Source organism: Amblyomma americanum, chromosome 3 (genome assembly GCF_052857255.1).
Source record: "Amblyomma americanum isolate KBUSLIRL-KWMA chromosome 3, ASM5285725v1, whole genome shotgun sequence".
Lineage (NCBI taxonomy): Eukaryota > Metazoa > Arthropoda > Arachnida > Ixodida > Ixodidae > Amblyomma > Amblyomma americanum.
In genome coordinates, this window is record NC_135499.1 from 53,331,027 (window position 1) to 53,354,175 (window position 23,149).

Below are 23,149 nucleotides of genomic sequence, written 5' to 3' on the forward strand. Positions count from 1 at the left end.
TCAAAGAAATTGCGTCCCTTGTTTAAGCTGTATAAGCCCTTGGTTTGATGCTGTGTACCGCCTTCCCCGCACGCTGCTGCGCTGCTGTGTATGCTGGGAGATCAGGACTCCTCAAGCTGTTTTTTCAGCTTTTTACCTGCCCTCCTCGCAAGACTATTTTTTGTTGTATAATAAGCTCCAATTTCAATTTCAATATTTGTTGCTTGCGTTTGCAAGTTTCACATAAGCCACCACCAGTTTTCCAAGGCAAGAGTGCCGCTATCTTCGCCATTCCGTCACACCTTAAAACCAGCCCTGTCACAAAAGTTGTCGTGCCGCTTCCCCGCATCTTCCAACTCACCTCCCTGACTCCGCATTATCGCTGTGGGTTCTTCGTCGAGTGCCGGCCACTCTGCAAAATTTCTGATCAAGTACCAGGGCCACTACTATTTTCTTAAGGAAACAACTCCGGCCTACTACCTCATCGAACCCTGACGACGTCTCCCGATCTTCGTCGCCGTGGCAGTGAGATTGCTCAAGCCGACAGGCCGCTGAGACGCTACATTTTCACCGGGAGGTAGTTGTAACGACGACAATCGGTGCGGCCAGCAAAAAGAGAGAACGTGAACAGACTCGCTGCTCGCTCTAAGAAACGCTGGCCTCCCTCAGCACCAGATCGTCCCATCTGGTTTTCCCCTTTACAGGACAAATGCTGTAAGCTACAAGCAGCGTACTGCCTTTGACACGTGCTTAGTAGATAATTTTGTTTAAGGAAGAGAATGGGCAAAAAAGGCATAAAACTTGTCAAGAGAGCTTTTCGTAGAAGGCTTTGTTTACATTTTATGCTACAATACAGAACATCCGGAAGTGGAATCTAAACGCATCATTTTTATCTGGCGCCGGCGTCTCCAATGAAAGCAAAAAGCAGGAACCTACATTTACACGAGTAATGGTGTTGAAAAAAAAAAGAATTGCCGCCCCAGCGCAAATTATTCTCTTAATCAGCTTGAACTTCCATTTCACCCCTTGCCACCTTGCAGGCAAGACGGTTCGAATGGCGAAAGTAGGGTTTATAATAGAATTGGCACGGAATTTCTCCTCAAAACATGTGCAGTGATGTGCATAGGTGTCGCTGTGGCTAACATTAAAAGAAAGCTAGAGAGAAATAATATATAATAAGACCAGAAAAAGCAGTGCCAGGCTCTACACGCTTCAAGCGGCAGCTGCATGTATGCCCAGGACATTGAAAGCAAATTGAGGCAAGATCAAACGCTTTCCTGCATGCGGAAGGGCTATTATACATCTGTAAATTTATCAAAATGTAGCGCACTTATAGTTATGTCAATAATAACAAATATGCCAGTAACCTAACACACCAAACTGCAAAACACTTCAGCCACTACGGCAAGCTTTGGAATGCAGCGGAGGAAACAGCAGTTACGGTCCAACATACTGCTGGAAAAGGTCTGAAGGAGAAGGCCGGAGAAACAGCGAGGCGCAGCAATAGTTCCGGAGGCGAAGTTAATGCCCCAGCGCGAACGCAAACCTGCAGGAGAGATTTCATTCACTGGTAGAAGAAACCAGTCCGCTGCCTCGCGAGGCGCGTTTGCAGCCACCGCAGCTCCTTGGTGAACTCCAGCTCGGGCAGCGCGAGGCGGTGGCAGGTCTCGTCGTGGTCCATGCCCGCGCGAAGCTGGTGCCCCACCACCCGTCTCCCTTTGGTGGTCTCAACGCAGTGAGCCAACCAGCGCTCCGTCAGCGCCTCGATGTGCGCCGCCTCCGCGGCCACGCGAGCCCTGCCCACTGCCGCCACCTGCTGGTCGAACTTGCGGGCGAAATGGTCGTAGAGCAGCGTGTCCACCGCGTTCAGCTGCGCCAGTCGGGCGGCGACGGGCGCCGTCAGGGTTGTGCGGTTGTGCAGCGCGTTCTTGCGGAAGGCCACCACGCTGCGATATCCGGGAAGGCAGAGCAGGCGGCGAAGCAGCGCCAGGGATTCGCTAAACCGCTCGGCTATCATCACCAGATGAAATGTGGAGTCCATCATGGACATCAGCTCTGTCACCTGTGCGGCACGTGGTACTCGTTTCAAGCTCTGATGATGATGGCGATAATGATGGCGAAGAATTTTAATGGCTCAAGGACAACTTGGATGTAGAGTGCTATGAGGCAAGGTGGAGTCAAAGACCCGTTATCCAAGCAGTTAGTTCCAGCGAGTACGAGCACAAGGCCATGGTAAATCTTGTACCTATTGGAAAATCTAGTTAGGCTGAATTAGTTAATGGCGGCCGCTTTGACTGTGAATGGCTCGTCTTCACCACTGGCCGAACGACAACTACAAGCACACAGCCAGATGCTGCTCCAACCTCCCTTATCTTCGTGGTTATGATGGCGATGAGGCGTTGCTGGATAAATGCAATATAAAGCCGGAAAAGGATGACCTGCGCACATAGGAATTACTCATTTCTACTGTTTTTCATTTCTTTATTTTTTCTTACTATTTGCAGCTGCCCGCATTACCTCATCGTCATTTACTGAAGCACAAGGATCGTACGGGCTTGACGTTGCATGAGACAGTCGAAAGCAGCAGAAAACAAAAAAAAAAGACGTAAAGGAGTCGAAGCGGAATAGCATTTTTCGGGTATATGGCACTGACGGTTGCGGCTGAACGCGGATGTTTAAGAAGCGGTAAAGCAGCCTGTACAGGGTGGCCAGTTGCATAATAACGAGGGATGTTTATAGGGTCTATGTTATACCAGGATCACTTTCTGGCCCCTCAAGTTGGGCACAACGAACACATGGGGTGTAGCTCTGACTTAACTCTTTTGAGGGCTTTAAAGACAGAGAGAAAGTATCGGGATATACAAACTCTTTTTGCCTTCCTCAAGATATAAAGCGCAGTCCCCTTCGTCGAGAGAAATCTCCAGTGCCAGCACAGCAGCCACAGATTTGTTTAGACTTAGGACACGCCCAACTTGCTCGAGATCAGATGTCAAATGTTCAAAAAGAACTGCAGGAACTGCTGGCTGACGTTTTCCGGGTGGTGCCCCCCCCCCCCCCCCCCCCCACTGGGTACAAATCGCTGTATTACTACCTGTTATGCCACAACGGTTCAAACCTCGCGATCTACGAACTATCGAAGATTCATAAGCCTGATATCTCGTTGCGCATAGTGGATTTCATGGGTTTGCTCCTTCCGAATTTCTTAAACTCTCTGCACAGAGTTATCTCTCCGCTCGTGGGCTGGAGCCCCGCACACATGCGCAGCACCCATGACATCAGCGAAAAGTTTGGACAATTTGAAATACACGCAGGGGAAGTCATGGTTTCATTCGACATAAAATCCCTCTTCACAAGAGTCCTCGCCGTGGAAGGCTGCACCGCCGGCCATGAGGCCGACTCAAAATAGTCAGAAAGAACTCCGATCGATGTGCATGACCTGACCCGACTTCTCGATTTTTGTACGTCAAACACATATTTCATTTTTCAACATCTCTTATCCAAGCAGATTGACGGAGTAGCTATGGGTGGATCTGTTTCCGTTACGGGCGCTAACTTAACAAAGGAAGAAACCTAGGGCCGCGCCTTTCCATAGTCCACGCTTGTCCCCAAAATGTTCCTGAGATATGTGGACGACTGGTTTAGCCTCTTTTTATCGTTCCTCTCAGAAAAATTTAAAAAAGGCAACATGAAAGAGAGGAAGCCTGGAGCAGCCATGCTTTGCCAGGCTTAAAGCCAATTCAAGATAAGTGAATAGGAGCTAAATGCTAAAAAAAAACAATTTAAAAGAAGATCAAAGCAAGGACGATCAAGTAAGCTGGAAAAATAAGCATTGCACGACTTTACTGCTCACCTGAATAACTTGAGGCCTATAAAAGAGCCCCAGTTGAAGAGGAAATCGATGGCCGCCTCCCCTTTTTGCATGTACGTGTCTTCCGATAGTATTGAAGTTTATATTTCAACGCTCTCGTAAATCCACACACACCAGCCGTTACCTTAATTTCAAGCTTGTGCACCCTGATTTATTTATTTATTTATTTTCATTTCAAGTACTTTAATTCCAAGCTCGGAAGCATTACAGAAAGAAGTTGCAAGTACAGAAAACTGCATAATTATACAATAATAAGTTAACAAGCAGCAGAAAACACAACAGTCTTAAAATTGCTATTATTAACAGAAATAGCAGCGATGAAGGTTGACGCAAGTATCCAAGAACCCCGTTAGCGCTATTTCTAATTGCAAGAAACGTTTAGTAGGTTCCTCGCTTTTCCATCAAGAAAAAAAAGTCTGTTCCGTGACGTGATGTCCAGATGGCTGAAGCTGAGCACGTACATCATGATGTGTCCTTTTGTGGCTACCCTGAATATGTAATTGACTTCGTATACAATGCCAACTTCAACATCCTGTATTACAGTAAACCCGAGGAACCCTGGGGGCGAATTGCGGTTCCGTATGTCTCAGGCGACAGTGAAACTCTGGCGCGCATATTACGCTCCTATGCCGTAGAGCACACGCATGTGCCAGCTCGAAATCTGAGGAGCCACGTAGTACGAGGCAAGGACAAACTGAAAAAAGAAAAATTTCCAGCCGTAGTGTATGCAACACCATGTGCCGACTGCCCGGCGAGTCAGGGGAATATGGACGAAGTTTACGCGACCACCAGAGTGACGTCCGGGATCGGTGCGTAGATCAACATTCACTTACTGAACACTTGCTATCTGCCACGTACAATATAAACTGGGCAGAGGCACGTGTGATCGCAAAAGAAAGGACAGAAAACCATGACTGTGTTTGAATCATCGAGTATCTGGATGACAGCGCATACGTTTAATAGCAATGACGTAAATCTGCTTCCATTCTACTCAAGATGCCCGAGTTGATTCATGCGTCGTATTTAAAAATCGACGCAACTAAGTGTTGCATTGTGCGAATAACGCTCCCGCGGGGGAGTCAAAACATCTATCCATCTTTCTTTTGGTCGGCGCCATCTATATTGTCAAGTACTATCCCGACCAGACGGGATTCCGCCATACCCCTGACTTCAAACGCGAAAATTATGTCGTCGTGAAAATTCAAAATCACCCCTCGATATCTTTCCGTTGTGTGCACACGATCTCTAGCCCTGTTACACGGATCTCCTTTTGTCGGTGTTCCGTGCCATCTTTCGTTGTCAATCTCTGACATTTTTTTACCAGCCCCAGTAGGCAGCACCGCAAGAGGCCGCAAAGCGCATGACGACTCTATACCGCCCTTCACTTTCGCATGATTACACATCACATAAAGATAATCGTCAAGCGTCAGAATTGGAGTAGAGTACTAGCAGGACATTGCACAAGTTAATACGCGTGTCGCAAGCATAGTAACAGCCGTTTATCAGCAAGCGAAATTTGACGCATGACAAATCTTTGCACGAAATGAAATCACTGATCTACAACGCCGAACGATGAAGCAAACCCCAATATGCACCCTCACAAAGGATGAAGACAGAAAAAGAAAACACACGGTCTATATCTGACTTTTGTAATCGTTTTCACCAGTAAATTATTATATTTCAAAATTTGAGGTTCAGAGTGGTCATCGTGCAGTCGTGGTACAGCCATCAGTGTTACTTCATCGCTCCAGGGGCTGTGGAAACAATGAACTGAAGCGCCGGCGCTTCGCCCACTCCTCCAGGACTACCCAGGGGCCGCGAGAAAGGGTGGGGCGATACAGAATAGCACTGCTGCAATATCAACAATAACTGGAACTAGAAATAACTAGAAGGATAAGAATGGGGTGTAGCGCATATGGCAGGTTCTCTCAGATCATGAACGGCAGTTTACCAATTTTCCTCAAGAGAAAAAGGTACAAGAAACGCAAGCAGTACAGGTAATTGACCCAACATTGGAACCGTATTGGCTAAGGCCGGTCCTACAAAGGACCAGGATTTAACCATCCAGTTGCAATATTGGGCCGATTACCTGTGCTACTTGGGACCATGGAGGCTAACGAAAAGGGTTCAGCATAAGTTAAGGACTACGCAGCGAGCCATGGAAAGAAAAATGATAGGTGTAACGTTAAAAGACCGGGAGCGGGCAGAGTGGGTGAGGGAACAAACTCGGGTTAATGACATCCTAGTCTAAATCAAGAGGAAGAAATGGGCTTAGGCAGGGCATGTAATGCGAAGACATTACCGCTGGTCCGTAAGGGTAACGGAGTGGATTCCAAGAGAAAGTAAGCGTAGCAGGGGGTGGCAGAAGATTAGGTGGGCGGATGAGATTAAGAAGTTTGCAGGCAAAGGGTGGATGCAGCTGCCAAAGGACAGGGTTAATTGGAGAGACGTGGGAGAGGTATTTGCCCTGCAGTGGGTGCCGTAAGGCTGATGATGATGACGACGATGTTGTTGTTGTTGATGATGATGATGATGTTGATGATGGTGGTGATGATGATGGTGATGATGATGATGATGATGATGATGATGATGATGATGATGATGATGATGATGATATCTGCGTACCGTTCACTTCCCGAATGCATACCTTGCTGGTGCTGTTGAAGTCTTCGGGGTCGAGGCCGAGGTCGAAGGCGATCTGGTTGAAGCCCAAGTTGCCTGAGAAGCGCCTCTGCCGCAGGGTGCCCACGAGCTCCTCGTTGGAGACGAACCGCTCGAGAGACTCGCCCCCGAAGATGCGCTGCAACGCGTAGTAGTCGTACAGCGAGCGGAACAGGTCCACTGGCTGGCGCATGATGGTCACGAATCGCGTCTCGTTGGGCATCAGCGACAGCAGCGCCTCGCGGTGGAAGCGCATGTGCATGGCCACCAGGTTTGGACGCATGCCGGCCGCCGACAGATCCAGCACCTGCCGAAATGGATACCACATGCCAGTGTAGTAGTAGCAATAAATTTTATTAACCTCTCCGCATTAAAGGGTCTGTGCAAGCGGAAATGCCGACTGCCGTATCTCAGTAGCCAGTCGGGGGTGAGCCAACTGGCCACGGAGCTACGGATGAACTAGTACACTACCTATTTAACTTACTGTAATGCCTTGGAAAAAATAAGCCTTCGCATGCCACGTCGGATATAACCACCATTCGTGTGTTAACCTCGGATATGCCGAACCAAAGTATACCGACTTAGATTTAACGATCTTTCGTGTGTTACCTCGGATATAAAGAATGAAGGTGTGCTGCATCGAATACAACTTACTTTCCAGACGTGTACCACTTCGGATGCAACGAACTTTAGCGTGTAAACCTCGGTTACAACGAACGTTTGGCTGCTAACGCATTTATGCGATCCACCGATGATTGCCTCAGTTTTTCAGTTCTCTGATAGGTATATAAGCCTTTGGGCGGAACCCTCAGTTCTCTGATAGGTATATAAGCCTTTGGGCGGAACCCCTCGTCAGAGGCCCCATAGGTGCTGGCCTCCGCCTGGGCACGGCCCACAAGCTATTACTGTCCACTTCTACAAAGGAGGAACAAAGCGTTTTACAACCCTGGCGAATCCGGCACACGCGTTGTAATCGGAGTTGTTGAAACCTATCACGTGGCAAGCGTCAGTCAAGTGTAATTGCGCTGTGACGTCACCGCGAGCGTGCAGCTGACCAAGCGCGCTCCCAACCCGCTGATCACGCACTATACTCGGTGCTTCGGACATTGGTCACGAAAGAATATCAAAACAAGCGAAAAGACTTTCGTTGGATGCATGGACACCCGGATGACCCAAGAGCGGACCAGAGTTCCTGCCACGGCGAGGTGACAGCAAGACCGCCTTTGTAGACCGACCAGACGGAAGTTTTTACGACACAGAACCCCCATCAGCTCTAACATTGCTCATTAAGTAGTATCGTAGTCCCTTAAAGGGGCCCTGCGACGTAGATAAAGCGTGGTCTGTATTTGTATGGAGAGTAAGGGACATTGTGACGCCTGAACGCCCAAAGAGATCGATGTGACGCCCGAACGCCCAAAGAGATCGACGAAATCGTAACATTTAATTTTTTACCTTCTCCCGAAATGCTTCTTTCGAGCCGACAGTGTCGCAACACAGCGGTCATTTTCGGCAGCGGAAATGAGGTGGCATCCAGATTGGGCGCCACCCTTCTGATTGGGTGGGTGTCCAGTTTCAATACTGTGCCTTTATACTCGCGAAATGGATCCGAAATATTATGTCTCTAAGTGCACAAAGCTTTCCGCATGCCACAAAAACTGTAAAGAAGCAGTCAGAGAGAACGAAAACTAATAAGAAAAGGTGACACTTTCCATTCCGTTTCAAACATTAGTGGAGGCGAACGCTGTTCAAACCACAGCAATAAGGCAGGTAAAAAAAAGGCAGTCGACACATCTTGCCCAAAAATGTGGAGACAGGCCAGACAGGAGACGGCAGGGGGGGGGGGGGGGGGGGGAGCCGACAGCTTTCCAATCCTAATAAATATCGGCGAGCTTCCTTTGTTGCTAGTCACCCCTGCCCTGTCTACGGCGTCGCGTGCACGGAGGGATGACGGCGTCAAAATGCGCGGCTGTGGGCTGCCCCGACAAAGCAACAAATGCAAACAAGCTTCCGCTGCGTGTGCGCTAGGCGCGGTTCTGATTGGCAGCGCCCAATCTCAGCACGGGGTGAGTGAAACGCGCTTTCGTCTCATCTTTTTATTTTTAAAGCGGAAAAACTATCGTTTGCATGCTCAGATTTCAATCATTATTTTTGCACTGCAACGCATAGTGAGTCTATTTAATGGTATTAATCGGCACTGAGGAAAGCACCGCAGTGCCGCTTTAATTTTTACTGTTTGCACCCACTGGAGTGGTAGGTGGACATACCTCAAAAGTCACCGTCGCTAATATACCGGCGAAGTCATCACGTGGGTGGTGACGGCTTAAAAACCCAGCAGAGGAGAGGAATAAAGCTTGATCCTCAGCAAAAAAATCGGCAGTGACATTTAAGACTGCTTCGTAAAGCATTAAAGTGCTGGGTCGTTTACGTTGCATAATCATATTGAGTCATGACTATAACTACGAGGCATGACTATGCATGCTTTGTGGAAACTATATACACCTTACATTACGCTACTTGTAAACTGCTTCTGTTAAGTTTCGGAATGGTTATGAGTCATGACGATGACTACAAGGCATGACTATGCATAATGTTTGTAGAACTCTATGCACCTTACAATACGTTATTTTTAATTTGCTGAGTCACCCTACGTTGCAGAAGTGCAGTGCTGTGTCATGCGTCATGACTACGCATACTTGGTACTAAGTCTATGCACCTTACCTTGCGTTACTTGTGAAGTTCTGAGTCATGCTATGTCGCATAATGTTTGGTCGCGACTATGACTACACGTCCTGACTGCGCATACTCTGTACAAATTCCATACAGCTTACATTACGTTTCATGTTAAGTGCTGAGTCATTTACATTGCAGAATGACCACGAGTTATAAGTCATGACTACGATTACGAGCCATGACTTTCGTACGTCATTGTACTTTGTGTTTCATCATTTTTGGACATCTTTGGTTAAAGGCGCGAAACACACAGGGACACAAGGAAAGTAGACGGGATGGAGAGCAATCATTCAATAGTTAGGTTCTATGTGTTGTGACATCGTACACCAGCGTTCTTACAGCATTCGAATTTCGTGCCATAACGGCGGTCGCCGGCTTTTGTGATAAAGGGACATATAATGCTTTCGCATTAATAAGCTAGTAGAACAGTCTGGCTGGATGCACAAAGAGTACAAGAGCGTCTCTTTCGAAGAATGGACGTCGCAGTGGCTGCCATTTTGGCCTGTATAAGGCAAGGCCTCATGCATGTCTTATTGCGCCGGCTCCAACGTGCATAGCGAAAACTGCGCGCCGTACAACAAAATGACGTCTGTGACGTCACATGAACACTTTCTTCTACCTCCATCTGTTACATATACTGTAGGAGTTCAATGAAAAAGCGAAGTCTTCGAACAAAGGAAAGTATGGCGGAATGTTATTTTTACGGTTATTATCAAATGCGAACATTTTGCGTGAACGGGAAAGGCGCAGCTCAGTGATAACCCGATTCTAACGCTTACCTGATTTATAAGTTGTAGACACGTTCCTACCGTGGTGTCGGCTTTGTATCCCACTGTAACGCGTATGCCGTCTTGAGGTTTTTTTCATTGCATTTTTTTTATTTTTGTTCTTTTCAGTTTATCGAGTAGAACAAAAAAAAAACCGGGCTGTGAGAAATGCGAAAACATCCTTGTCTCATGAGTGCCGTGTGCAGGAACTATCGGCAGAGTGTGTCCGCAGAGCATGTCCGCACGAAAATCACCATTCGAAAAAATAAATTCGCCGGCATTTCGGTTCGAACCCAGCCCTCTGTGCGCGAGGCGGGCACGCAAGACATTCGCCACGAAGGGTCGTCGGTTCAAGCGTGTTAGAGGGGCACGAAGTGAACGTGTTCTCGTGCGCACGGCGGTTAAGCGTGTTGGAGATGTGTACTGATGTTAGACAACGATGACTTGCAAAAAATTTCCGACGTCATACAAGCGTCACGTGACAACGATTACTTGCAAAAAAAGAAGTTGCTGACGCTCAAACGCAAATTTTCTCCAATGCAGGAGACTGCAGTGCTAGCTCTCCAATTCCTTGTGAAAAAAGTGCGCGTTAGAATCGGCCAAATAGGTACCAGTTGCGCTCTCGGTGGACACCTGAATCTCCCTAAGTAATGCCAGGAGTGGAAGAGGGGGACTCCCTAGAGTTCATTACACAGCACAGAGCCGTTCTTGCACTTCAGCGCAAATCGAAATGCGCATTTGCCTTCCACGCGGTAGGGAGCGAATAAAGGAGCACCTTGTTCGGCTCGAAATGCGTGGCCGTGCTGTGCTGGAAGGCCGTCGGCGATTGAGGCAGCGCCAGCACCAGTCCCTCTTCGGCCGCGTAACGCAGCAGAATGTTGAACACAGTCGAGCTGCCGGCCTTGTGCGTCTTGAGGAAGACCACGTAGCGCGCCGGCTCGCAGGACTCACGGCTTCCCTCAGCCGATTGGACTCCCTGTTCGTGCTCGGGCGCAGACAGCACGAGGTTCGGTCGACTGAACCCCAGTAAAATCAATGTAAACCATATGCATGAAGCTAAAAAACAAAATTTCAGGCACCGCTGTTCACATCGCCTCTGAATCATAAACAAAGGCCAAAAGTACGCAAGTCTTTTTATGTCAATTATTTTCGTCTTTGCGGCTCAGTGGAGTAAAACACAAGCCTTTTAAGCACCTTAACGTCACCGTTTTTAGTTTTCAACTGAAGAGATACAGCGCCGATGACGCGTGTCGTACTACGCTCTACTAATATCTGTGGGTTGTTAAGAATGTCAACTTTTACAGGGCTATTGCTACTGATTGAACTGCGCTTGCTTTCTCTCGCCTTCATAACTTGTAACTTAATTATCAAAAAATGTTTCGCGCAATCTATCCTGACTATGAGCGCTACCAGACGGCCTTCTTTCTTAATTCTAGATGACTCTATACAAGAAAAATTCCCACCTAATCAAGCGAGCCTTCAGTGCTGCCCAGCAGGTGAACACTACGGTGAATACGAAGAGAACTAGCAGAAGTCGCAGTACTAGCTTCATGTCTGCGGCAGCGTCCAAGACCAACCTCGCGCTCCAATATCTGTATCGAAGAGGGAAAAAAATGTGCCGTGCAAGACTGAAAAGTTAGTGTTTTTATATTGGTAGTAATAGAGCATGATATTTAAATTATATACGTGTAAAGGGAATTTAAATTATATACGTGTAAAGGAGAAAGAATGAATAAGTATTCAAATAATGATAATGTACCTGAAAGAGAAAAATAACGCAACAGTCTGTTGTCGTTCACTCTTAGAAAGCTTGGCAGAGGATAGTTCGCGTCATCAGATATCACCCCAAAACATTTCGACGAATATACTGGCACGTGAGTATGGCGACAAAGCCGCAAGCTGGCGTAGGTGGCAGGTCAGCTAACACACATGCAGTTTTTTACGTGCGCCCGCGCTCCTGTAAAGCAAGAAACCTCGGTGGCGGCGATTTCACCAAGGGCACTGGGCTGTTTTCAGCAACTTAAAGACTGTCGCTATTGACCGCCCTCCAATTAAACAAGACTACGACCACGGACAAAGCGTTCCTTGATCGCTTAGGCAGGGCCTCCTTTGTAGCCTAGCCATCGAGAACAGCCCGGTTCCGCAAATCAAGCTCTCTTACCCTACCCTCTTCCATTCTAGCTCGCTCTCTAGCCTTCGTGCTTGATTCTGCACCTTACAGCGAGAGCGACAGAGTGCGGCATAACTAATGCCATGCAGCTGGAAAGGGACGAGTGAATTTTTGGTCTTTTTTTTTTGCTTTTTGGCTAAGCACTTGGGAATTACGACAGCAGCTCGAGCTTTGAAGCAAGCCACCGTTGCTCATAACTAGAGCGATAATGCGACGAGTAAACAAACCGAGGCTTACGAACGGGTGCCGCTGCGAAGGGTCGATGCGGCTGACATAGATAGGTTGCAGTGATCCGGAAGTCAGCTTCCCTGCAAAGAAAAACCCTTCACCATGACGGCGCAGCTCCTCCTGCGGACAGAAGTTGGGTGGAGCGCTGGAGATATTCACTGCAAGAGTGATGCCCTGAATGCGCACCGCGAACAGCAGTTTGGCTTCATGTCTCGTCTGGACGACTACGCGGAGAAGGCGTATTGCGCGTGCCCAGCATCGGCTTGGGAGAGTTGCGCTTAATACTCAACCGCGACCGCACCACAATGCAGAAGCGTGCAGGAAATACTTGCGCCAATCATTCGACTGCTGAAGTTTCCGGCACATCACCTATTGTCTGCCTCCCAAAGCAGGCCGGCGGCGATGGTCAAAATAATTTTCTTGTGCAGGGAAGCTGAGTTCCAGGTTTCTGCGGCCAACCTATTTGAATAGACGAAGCGCTTCCTCGGTACTTTCTGGAACGTCGTAAAACTACGGATGGTCGTGGCTCTTCGGTAAACAGTCTGGTCGCGTCTGGCGCACGTGCACAAGACAGTTTGGGTAGCGAATAGAAAATGGCAAAGGTCTGCGCTGGCGGTGGTAATCAAAGCGCAATGATAGGTGAAAGAGATCGCAACTGAACAACGTGGTGATATTTTCTCAGAAGCCTTGATGAAGGATGGTTCGCAGCGAGCACGTCTGGGCCCCGTTAAGGTTCCATGACGCTGGAGTGGTAGTGGGAAACAACAAGATGTTTCTGAACTAGCCGAACATCGCGACCATCCTCTATGGGAAGCATATTTCTTCGTTTGGAAAGCAGTCACAATGGTTTTCGCTGAATCTTGGTTCGCAAGATGCGGTAGCGGTGGTGGCAGCGTTAAGGAGCTGGCGGGATTACCGTCAAGCTGATGTTGTCGGAAATTGCTCCGCTCGTGCGACAGTACAAGTAAAAAAAAAAAAACTCGTACTAGTGTTCCAGGGTGGCCAGCCGCCAGCGAAGCAGCAATGAAAAGAAAAGACACAGCCCCAGCTTTAAGCGCTTAGTGGAAGCTCAGCCAAGAACCTGGGCACAAGGGGCCAACCTAAGCGACAGCGTAGTTCCATAAGTGAACCACAAAACGCATATCACGCGTGCTTAAGTTTAGGGCACCACTTGCACATTTAACGCGATAGCGTTAAAGGCCCCGTTATCCAGCAAATCACAAAAAATCACGAACATGAGTCTGGCAGGAGATGCCCAGAGAGCAACCTAGGAGGCAGGTGGGTCACCTAGGTCACGTGACCTTGAGGCGTCATGACAACCTGCCCACCGAATAGTGAGCAAACTGCCCACTATGGCAGGTGGCAGTTAAATCAATGATTGGTCGTGCGAGAGGTACATCCTGGGCCACATACACCGCTAGGAGCACCTGCCATTTCATGGCAGTGCCGAATCGCGTAACCTATGCACCACAATGCCAAAAGGGACATGATGACTCCCAGGGATCTATAAATGTACAGTAGAGAATGACCTTCTGCATAAAAGGGAATTAACCCATATCGCGCCATGCTCTTAAGGCGCGAATATAGTCCGACGTAACGCAAGCAAGCAAGCAAGCAAGCAAGCGCACGCTGCGTTGCGTTGGTGAAAAAGCTCCATCTATAGTTCGACGCACTGCAGCGGCCAACGTAACCGGCGGCTGCCAGCGTGCCTCGACGGGCCCGGCGCAGATTTGGCTCCTGCGCGCCGGTGCCGCCGACCGCGTCGACCCACAATGCATCGCGCGGAGAAAAATGGCGGATGCCAGTGCGAGCGGCGTGAGTGGCGCGAGCTGCCCAAATATTGAAATTATGCCGGATATCGTTGTGGAACGGTTTATCGAAGCCATCAGAAAACACCCTTGTGTATGCGACACCAAAAGGCTGGATTTCAGAGACCACCAGGGCAAAGAGAACGCTTGGCAACAGAGGGCGAAGCACCGGTCTCTCCACGGGTGAGTTGTTCCCGTGGAGAGAGCGATATTTCGCACATACATCGAGCGCCTGCGCTTTCGCTGCAAGCGGTGCACTAGTAACACGAGAGCAAGTTTCTGTCGCGCGGATAACACCCTACCCTTGTTTCATTAGTAGCCGCAATGCCGTGGATGGAACGAAACGGATAAGGCGACGCAGAAAAGGGCGCGAACGGAATTGAAACTGCCGGCGTGTCGACGATCGGCGCGCGAGGCGAGCGACTGACTGCGAGCGACGTGCGCACGCGCGCTGAACACGTCGGACTATAAATGCGCCTTTAAGGCAGAGCTTAAGTGTCCCCTCCATTTTTTCTTCTTCAGCAACAACCGATCCTTACATAAACCAGCGTGCATCATCATCATCGTCATCATCATCAGCCTGACTACACCCACTGCAGGGCATAGGCCTCTCCCATGTCTCTCCAATTAACCCTATCTTTTGCCAATTGCGCCCACCCTATTCCTGCAGACGTCTTGATCTCATCCGCACACCTAACTTTTTGCCGTCCCCTGCTACGCTTGCCTTTTCTTAGAATCCACTCCGTTGGCCTTAAGCATCAGCGGTTATCTCGCCTTTGCATTACATGCCCTGCCCAAGCTCATTTCTTCCTCTTGATTTCAACTAGGATGTCATTAACCCGCGTTTGTTCCCTCACCCACTCCGCCCGCTTCCGGTCTCTTAACGTTACACCTATCATTTTTCTTTCCACAGCTCGCTGCGCTGTCCTTAACTTACGCTGAACCCTTTTCGTTAGCCTGCGCGTTTCTGCCCCCTATAGGTAAGATATAGCTGTTATATACCTTTCTCTTGAGGGATGTTTATAAACTGCCATTCATGACCTGAGAGAACCGGCCATAAGCACTCCACCCCATTCTTATCCTTCTCGTTATTTTCCTCTCACGATCCGGGCCAGCGGTCACTAGCTGCCCTAAGTAGACGTATTCCCTTGCCAATTCCAGCCCCTCGCAACCAATTGTGAACTGTTGTTCCCTTGCGAGACTGTTGTACATTACTTTGGTTTCCTGCATGGTAATATTGAGACCCACCGCTGTGCTCCGCCTGCCTAACTCATTGATCGTGCTTTGCAATTAATCTCCTGAGTGACGAACACCCATTGCCAAGAGTTTGGAGCCCAGGATGTTTGATGCTGAGCCGCACTGTGTGGCTCGTAATGCACCCCCAGCGTTGCAAATCACCTGAAGGTAACGAGATATATGGTCCTGCCTCTTCTGACATATAGGACTTCCATGAATGCTAGCGGAGCGCCCATATACGACTCTGAAGCCAACCACCTGGGCTCTTTACTTCTGGCAAAGGCTGTACAATCCCGGCACAAAGCTTCCGTTCCCGTCACCTGCAAGTCTATCAGCAAACAACATATGACATGAATTTCGCTCACGAGTGCTGAGGTGACGTGTTAGCCGGGTAGGAACACACCTCTGAAGGCTTGATTGGAGAGATCGAACGCCCTGCACAGCGGCGACAAAACAGAGCTTCTTCTTCCTCCTCTTTAGCACCTAAAATGAAGATTCTAGGAGACTCAGACAATTAAAAAAATTGCGGGCTATCAACCAAATTTATCTACAGGGAATGGCATAGTATCCTTCTTTCACTCGCCATTCTATTCCAATACTGAACCTATTGCGAGCCTAACTGTGATATCAAAAGAAAATCGTCTTTCATCTCATCCGCATCATAACCATCAGCCTGCACTACGCCTTCTGCAGGACACAGGCCTCTCCCATATATCACCAAAAACGCTGCCCTATTTCAGCCACGGCCACCTTCTCTCCGCAAAACTTCTTGATGTCATCAGGTCACCTAATTTTCTGCCGCTCCATGCTACGTTTGCCTCTTGGAATCCAGTACGTTACCCTTAACGACCATCGGTTACCTTTCCTACGCTTTGCATGCTGTTGTTGTTGTTATCCTCATACTATGAATAACAACAACAGCATGTAAAGCCCTGCCCAAGTCCATTTCTTCTTCATTATCTCGACTAGGATATTGTCCCCGAAAGCCGGCAGAGAGGGCATAAGGGCACACCAGGACTAATAATAATAATAATAATTGGTTTTCGGGGAAAGGAAATGGCACAGTATCTGTCTCATTATCGTTGGACACCTGAACTGCGCCGTAATGGAAGGGATAAAGAAGCGAGTGAAAGAAGAAAGGATGAAAGAGGTGCCGTAGTGGAGGGCTCCGGAATAATTTCGACCACCTTCGGATCTTTAACGTGCACTGACATCGCACAGCACACGGGCGCCATAGCGTTTTTCCTCCATAAAAACGCAGCCGCCGCGGTCGGGCAAAGCAGACACACTCAGCGAACCAACGCGCCGGGGAAGAGAAGGAACACCAGCGGGTGCTGTCGCACCGCATGCCGCATGGCGGCGCCAGTAAATGGCTAACAGTGTGGCATTGCCCCCCCCCCCCCCCCCCCTCCTGGAGAGGGAATCGCCTCGATGCCGCAGAATCACGGGAAGCCGGAATAAAGTCTGTGGCGCCGAACTTGGCAGAATAAGCCCTAGCGGGCGTGGTAGGGCTTCATCCTGGTAACGTGGACGATTTCGGATGCCGCCTGCCGCCTCGAGGAGCGAACAAACACTTGCGGGAGCGCTTCGTAGTTAATGTGACTAAGTTTGCGCCGTACCTCGTAGGGGCCGAAGTAGCGGCGCAGAAGCTTTTCGGAGCGACCCCGCAAACGGCTTGGGGTCCAAACCCAAACTTGATCGCCAGGGTGGTAAAGCACCGCCCTGTGATGAAGGTTGTAACGTTGAGCATCGCTTTCCTGTTGGGTATGGGTTCGCTCTCTAGCTAGCTGGCGAGCGGCTTCTGCGTGCCGAACGAACTCTTCAGCGCCAGCGACGGAGGGACCTGCAGCATCTGGAAGTAACATTGCGTCCAGCATAGTCGTGGCTTCGCGACCGCGCACCAAACGGAACGGCGTGAAGCGCGTCGTCTCTTGAAAAGCATTGTTATAGGCGAACGTGACGTAAGGAAAGATCTGGTCCCAGTTCTTATGGTAGGTGCCGACGTACATGGAAAACATTTCGGCAATGGTTTTATTGAGCCGCTCAGTCAGTCCATTTGTTTGAGAATGGTTGGCACTGGTTCGAGGGTGACTGGTGCCACTGAGACGCATAACTTCCTGAGTAAGGGCTGATGTAAAAGCTGTGCCTCTATCAGTTCAAACGACCTCAGGGGCACCGTGACGGAGGATAATGTTAAAAATGAAAAAGTTCGCAATTTCGGCAGCGGTGCCGCGGGGAAGGGCTTTCGTCTCACAGTACCGGGTGAGGTAGTCGGTTGCCCAATGATGATGTTGGAAATGGTCCCAGCTAGTCCATGCCGACCTTGTGGAAAGGGATTCGAGGCGATCAACGGCCTTCAATAGGCCGGCCGGCTTCACAGGGGGTGTCTTCCGACGTTGGAACTCGAGGCAAGACTTGACGTAGTGCTGGACAACTTAAGCAAGCCGGGTCCAGTAATACTTCTGCCGTCTCCGCGCCGACGTGGGAGAAAAGCCGAGGTGGCCGGAAGAAAGGTCTTCGTGGCATGCGTGAAGAACTTCGTCTCGAAGCACCGTTGGAACCACGAGCAGGTACGGAGTGTCCGTGGGATCGTAGTTTCTCTTGTAGAGGATGCCACCCCGCAAGCAGAACAACGATAGCCGGCGTGTGAAGAAGCGGGGCGGCGACAAGGTGCGGCCTTCGAGGTACTCTATGAGGGGTCGTAGCTCGGCGTCATCTCGCTGTTGTTGAGCAAGGACGGACGCCGTTAAAGCGCCAATAAAAGCGGGATCGTCTGCCGTGTCAGAAATGATGCACGGAAGAGGAGCGCATTACAGGCAGTCTGCGCCGCTTTGTTTGTGTCCAGATTTGTGCACGATCGTAACATCGAATTCTTGCAACCGGAGGCTCCAACGCGCTTGTCTCCCCAATGGGTCTTTATTCTTTAAGGTCCGTGAGCTAACCAAGCGAGTGGCCATCGCTCACATCTCGAAATTGCCGACCATACAAGGTGGCAGAAGCGGACGCATGCCGAAGGGGAGCACCTTGAACTCATACAACCCGTCGGGTGTAACAAACGCTGTCTTCTCGCGGTCTCGTTCATCCACCTCAACCTGCCAGTACCCACCGCGGAGGTCAAGAGAAGAAAAGTAGCGGGCATGATGCAGCCGGTCGAAAGAGTCATCAATTTGAGGTAACGAGTAAACGCCCTTTGGCAATTTTGTTAAGTCTTCGATAGTCGACACAAAATCTGAGTGTCCCGTCCTTCTTGGCGACCAGCACAACAGGCGAAGCCCATGGGCTTGTAGACGGTTGTATGACATCATTGTGGAGCATTTAGTGAACCTGCAGCCTTGTCGCCTCACGTTATTTCGCCGACACTGGATAGGGGTGTTGACGAATAGGCTGCTCACTGTGATAAACTATGATGGGGTGTTTCATTATGGACGTCTGCCTGACCTTAGAGGTGGTCACAAAGCAGTCATGAAAAGAGTCAAGGATGGTTTGCAAGCGGCCATGCTGATCAATGTTGAAAGCAAGGTTCACGTCAGCCTTAACTCTTCGACTAGGTCCTCCTGGAGGGGTGTCCTGGGACGTTGACAACGCGCAGTGGGTAGCGGGCTCCCTAACTTCATCGAAATAGGCAATGGCTATATTTTTCGCCAAGTGGCGGTATTCGCCGTTAAAGTTCGTAACTAGAAGCTGAGTTCACCCCGTGCGATGCAGACTTGTTGGCTCAGCAGTAAAGACAGGTTTGCTCCTGCGAAGCCGTTGGACGCGCAGGGGTTGTCGCAGTCCACCGTAACAAGCTGGCACGCGGTGGTAGAGTGATGTGGTCGTTGGACACGCGAAAAACGGGTCTGTCTGGAAAATTGTCGTCGGTTATGGTGCACGGGGCGGAGAATGTGTCACCATGGGTTAGTGGAGGTCGATGACAGGACCATTTTCTCGAGGAAAATCGAGACCGAGGATCAGGCCCTTGGAGCACGGAGCCAGCACAGCGAAGCAACCAGTGAAGATGGTACCGCGAATCTCTATCCTAGCGGCGCAGACGCCGAGCGGCATGACCACGTCACCGCCAGCGGTCTGAATTTATGTTCCGTGCCAGGGTGTCAGCACTTTTCTCACGAGGGTAGCGAGACCACGACTCATAACGGAGAAATCGGCGCCGGTATTGACGAGGGCAGTCACATGGTGGTTGTCAGTGAGGACCGGTATTACGGCTGAAACAACCTCATTTTCTGGAACGCGTGTCATGGAAGGTTCCGGAGTGGAGGGTCGAGGTGTTCGTCGAAATGGGCAGTCCTGCAGTCCTGCTCGCAAGTGCACAAAAGAGGGGTTGCCGCTCGTTATGAGTCGCGGCGTTCAGAGAGTGGAGAAACTTATTGTTGCATAGGGGGATGTCCCAATAGTTCTCTGAACACCAAAGCCAAGAGCTGGCCCTGGAATTTTACAGATTTCGTGGTCATTTCCTACAATCTTGTGGAAAATATTTTAATATTGGTAAATTGTAAGGTACTGTAATGGAAATATTTAAGTTAATGGCCCATCCTTCCAATGTGTAGCAAAATCTTTTAAAAATTTTCTATTGCTCGCATCAAGCAGGTGACAATAGCAAAAACGTCAATAGCAAAAGAAATAAATGCGATTGGCGGGTAGATAGGGTATTGTTAAATTTAATCTTCCAATATATGAAAAAACACGTTCTTACACTATTTTCTGTTCAAAAATGATTTTGTCCGCAATTGTTGAGCACGAAAGGGTTGTGAACAAGAGACGGCAAGCCTGGATAACTAACTGATGCGCAGGGTGGAGTAAGCATTTTTCTCTTGCTAAACATATTTGGTATGTTGCACATGTAATATTATTTCTGGCCAGTTACCGCTGTAATTCATTAAGCATGCAGTGTATATCAGTACAGATCGCGCTAACGATACCCCTTTTTATTATTTTTTCAGCAGTATAGCCCTCCGCCGGTCAGGTATTGCAAGAGAGAGAATTAACTTCAATTTGCACCTGTCGAAAATGCAAAAAAATTATTTTGGAGACTGACATCAACAGATACGTTATGCAGATGCGTGTGAGGCAAAGTCAGTGACCGCCTCATTGTCCCGACGTGTGACGCCAGGCTCAATTTCCGAAGTAACATGTAAAAAATTTCTAAAAGTAAATGTACTAAATGTATTATACCCTTAAAGGTGAAGGTTCTGCCCCCAAATTTTCTGGGTGTGCGGTGGTATTCGTACTCGAACCTGGCGAACGTCGCGCTGAAGGTCGGGTGACGCCACTTTTGATTATTCAGCGGATATATCTTTGATCCTTCTTTTTTTTGCGTATAAATTTGAGAAAATAATGTACACAGAAAAAAACGGTAACAATTGTTACTTTCAAAGTAAACACGAATAGAATTCCCCTGAAATGTCCAAAAAGAATATCAACTGAAAAGCCCAACGTGTATGCATGAATGGTTCATGGCACCATTCTAAGATATCTTATTCACCCCTACTTAGCTCACGGAAATGAAGACTGCGGCCCCATTCGGCGAAGTGGTGCTAATCGGGCTGCGCGTCCGGCAGACGACGTGTATCTATGCAATCAGAAACTAAGCTATTTGCTTAGTATATGCTGCCTGCAAAGTGAAGACTGCTCAGTATAATGTGCTAAAACAGGTTGCGGACTTTGGCACTCTGATCGACTGCAGTTGGAGTAAAACTTCACGAGTCGATGGCTAGGTGGCTTAATTTAGCAGCTAGGGTTCAGCCTTGTCCGTCCGTCCGTCCGTCCAGCGTCAGCCGGCGAACATTGCGTCCGCATCGCGGCGCGCTCCACGAAAGCGAAATACGACAGCGCGCGAGCCCATGGTGTTGATACGGCAGCGCGGCATTGCGCGCAGTGTTTGATAACGCGCCGGTGCAGGCTACGCGCCAGGTTTTGATGCTTCTCTTTCTCCCTGGGGCAGTTCCTTGCTCGATAAACACGCCTCTTCAAACAGGAAGTGTTCCGGGTGTGTTTTCAGAATTAAAAAGCGTTCAAGAAAACCGTGTATGTGTTATCGCGCTTGTGCGCACGCTGCCCCCCCCCCCCCCTTCCCCCTCAAAGTTGAACAGTCCATCTGCAGACCAAGTGCCAAAACCACGCGGCACATCTCTCTGAATACAGGTCTCGTAGGCCCAATTTGTACTCTGAACCAGTCTGGTTTGTCAGGTTTGAGCTCCGGATCGGACTGGTCTGTCCGCTGTATGATCTCCGTACCGAGACTGGTCTCTCCGGTTTGAGCTCAGTAGCGGAACTGGTCTGTCCGCTATATGATCGTACCGAGACTGGTCTCTCCGGTTTGAGCTCAGTACCGGACTGGTCTGTCCGGATTTAGCTCCGTACCGGACCGGTGTGTCCTATATGAGCTTCGAACCGGGCATGGTCTCTCCGGTTAGAGTTCCATACCGGACTGGTCTGTCCAGCTTGGGATCCATACCGGACCGATATGAAACCGATTATGTTCTAGAAAAATCCGGTTTGCCGCGATACAGGATTTTTCAATAGGGCTGGCTTGCCGCAGTGGACGTCATTGCGGGGGTGGTGCCGTCAGGGGTCGAAACTCGGGATCCAAGCCTCGCAAGCGGCGGCTTGCCTTGTGGACAGGTGTCGTGTCCCGGGAGCTCTTCGTGCATTGGAAAAATCCCAGCACCTCCACCAAAATGTCACCGAAAGCCGGCAGGAAGGGCAGAAGGGCCCACAAGCACTAGAAAAGCAGGCACACTCAGCGAACCAACGCACGAGCGGGGGAAGACAAGGAAGACCAGCGGGTGCTGTCCCACCGCATGGCGGCGCCAGCAAATGGCTAACAGTGTGGCAATATTATTAACCCGCGTTTGTTCCCTGACCCACTCTGCCCTCTTCCTGTGCCTTAATGTCGCGCCTATCATTTTACTATCTCTATCTCGCTGCGTAGTTCTCAATTTAAGTTTAATCTATTTCGTTAGCCTCCGAGCTTCTGCCCCATAGGTGAGTGCCCGTAAGATATAGCTGCTATGTAGTTTACTAAAGAGGAATAATGGTAAACTGTCATTCATAATGTGGGAGAAGCTTCCAAATGCTCTCCACCCCATTCTTATTCTTCTAATTATTTCACTCTCATAATTCAGATCTCCGGTCACTACCTGCCCTAAGTGGTCGTATTTCCTAACCACTTCCAGCGCTTTTCTACCATTGTAAACTTCTGTTCCCTTCCGGCACTTTTGATCATTACTGTCCTTTTCTACATATTGATTTTTAGACCCACCGCTCTGCTTCGACGGTCTAAATCATTGATCATACACTGAAACTGATCCCCTGAGTGACTTCGCAAGGGAATGTCATCAGCGAATCACAGATTACTAAGCTATTCTCCATTAACTCTTATTTGCAGCTGTTACCAATCCAGGCTCCTTTACTGGTTCCTTTTTACTTCTACAATTTGTCATCTCCGGTTGTTTGTTAGCTGCGGCTTTGGTAACCATACGCAAAGCGTGTCACATTGATAGAAGCATGTCACATTGATAGATCGCGGCAAGTCCGTGTACCACCAGCACCGCAGTGGTGCAGCGGTTGGACGATGGCAGGCGGCTGTTTCAAACACAGTCACGGGTGGGGCTTGTGAGACCCAGGTCGCTCTTCCGGAGCCCTGCGGAGAAAGAATAGATACCGTAAACCTAATTTTTGCACAGATTGTTCTTCGAGTGGCACG

The 23,149-nt window shown here is 49.3% G+C and overlaps 1 protein-coding gene across 1 annotated transcript; it reads right to left on the minus strand.

Annotated features, from left to right (window-relative positions):
* Nucleotides 1-1,543: 1,543 nt before the first annotated feature.
* LOC144123729 (galactosylceramide sulfotransferase-like) lies at nt 1,544-21,896 on the minus strand. Its single transcript, XM_077656502.1, has 4 exons — nt 21,868-21,896; nt 10,781-11,021; nt 6,495-6,815; nt 1,544-2,041 (listed from the first exon to the last, which is right to left on the minus strand). Exons 1-4 carry the CDS (start codon nt 21,894-21,896, stop codon nt 1,544-1,546), a joined length of 1,089 nt encoding a protein of 362 aa, XP_077512628.1.
* Nucleotides 21,897-23,149: the final 1,253 nt, after the last annotated feature.

Bases quoted from the DNA above. Each gene is read 5' to 3' on its own strand.
- LOC144123729 (XM_077656502.1), bottom strand. From the start codon at position 21,896: ATGGATCCCAAGCTGGACAGACCAGTCCG. The intron at 11,022-21,867 runs GTATGGAACTCT...ACTGGGGTTCAG, and splicing joins AAGCTGGACAGACCAGTCCG to TCGACCGAACCTCGTGCTGT. The intron at 6,816-10,780 runs GTGCTCCTTTAT...CCATTTCGGCAG, and splicing joins CGCATTTCGAGCCGAACAAG to GTGCTGGATCTGTCGGCGGC.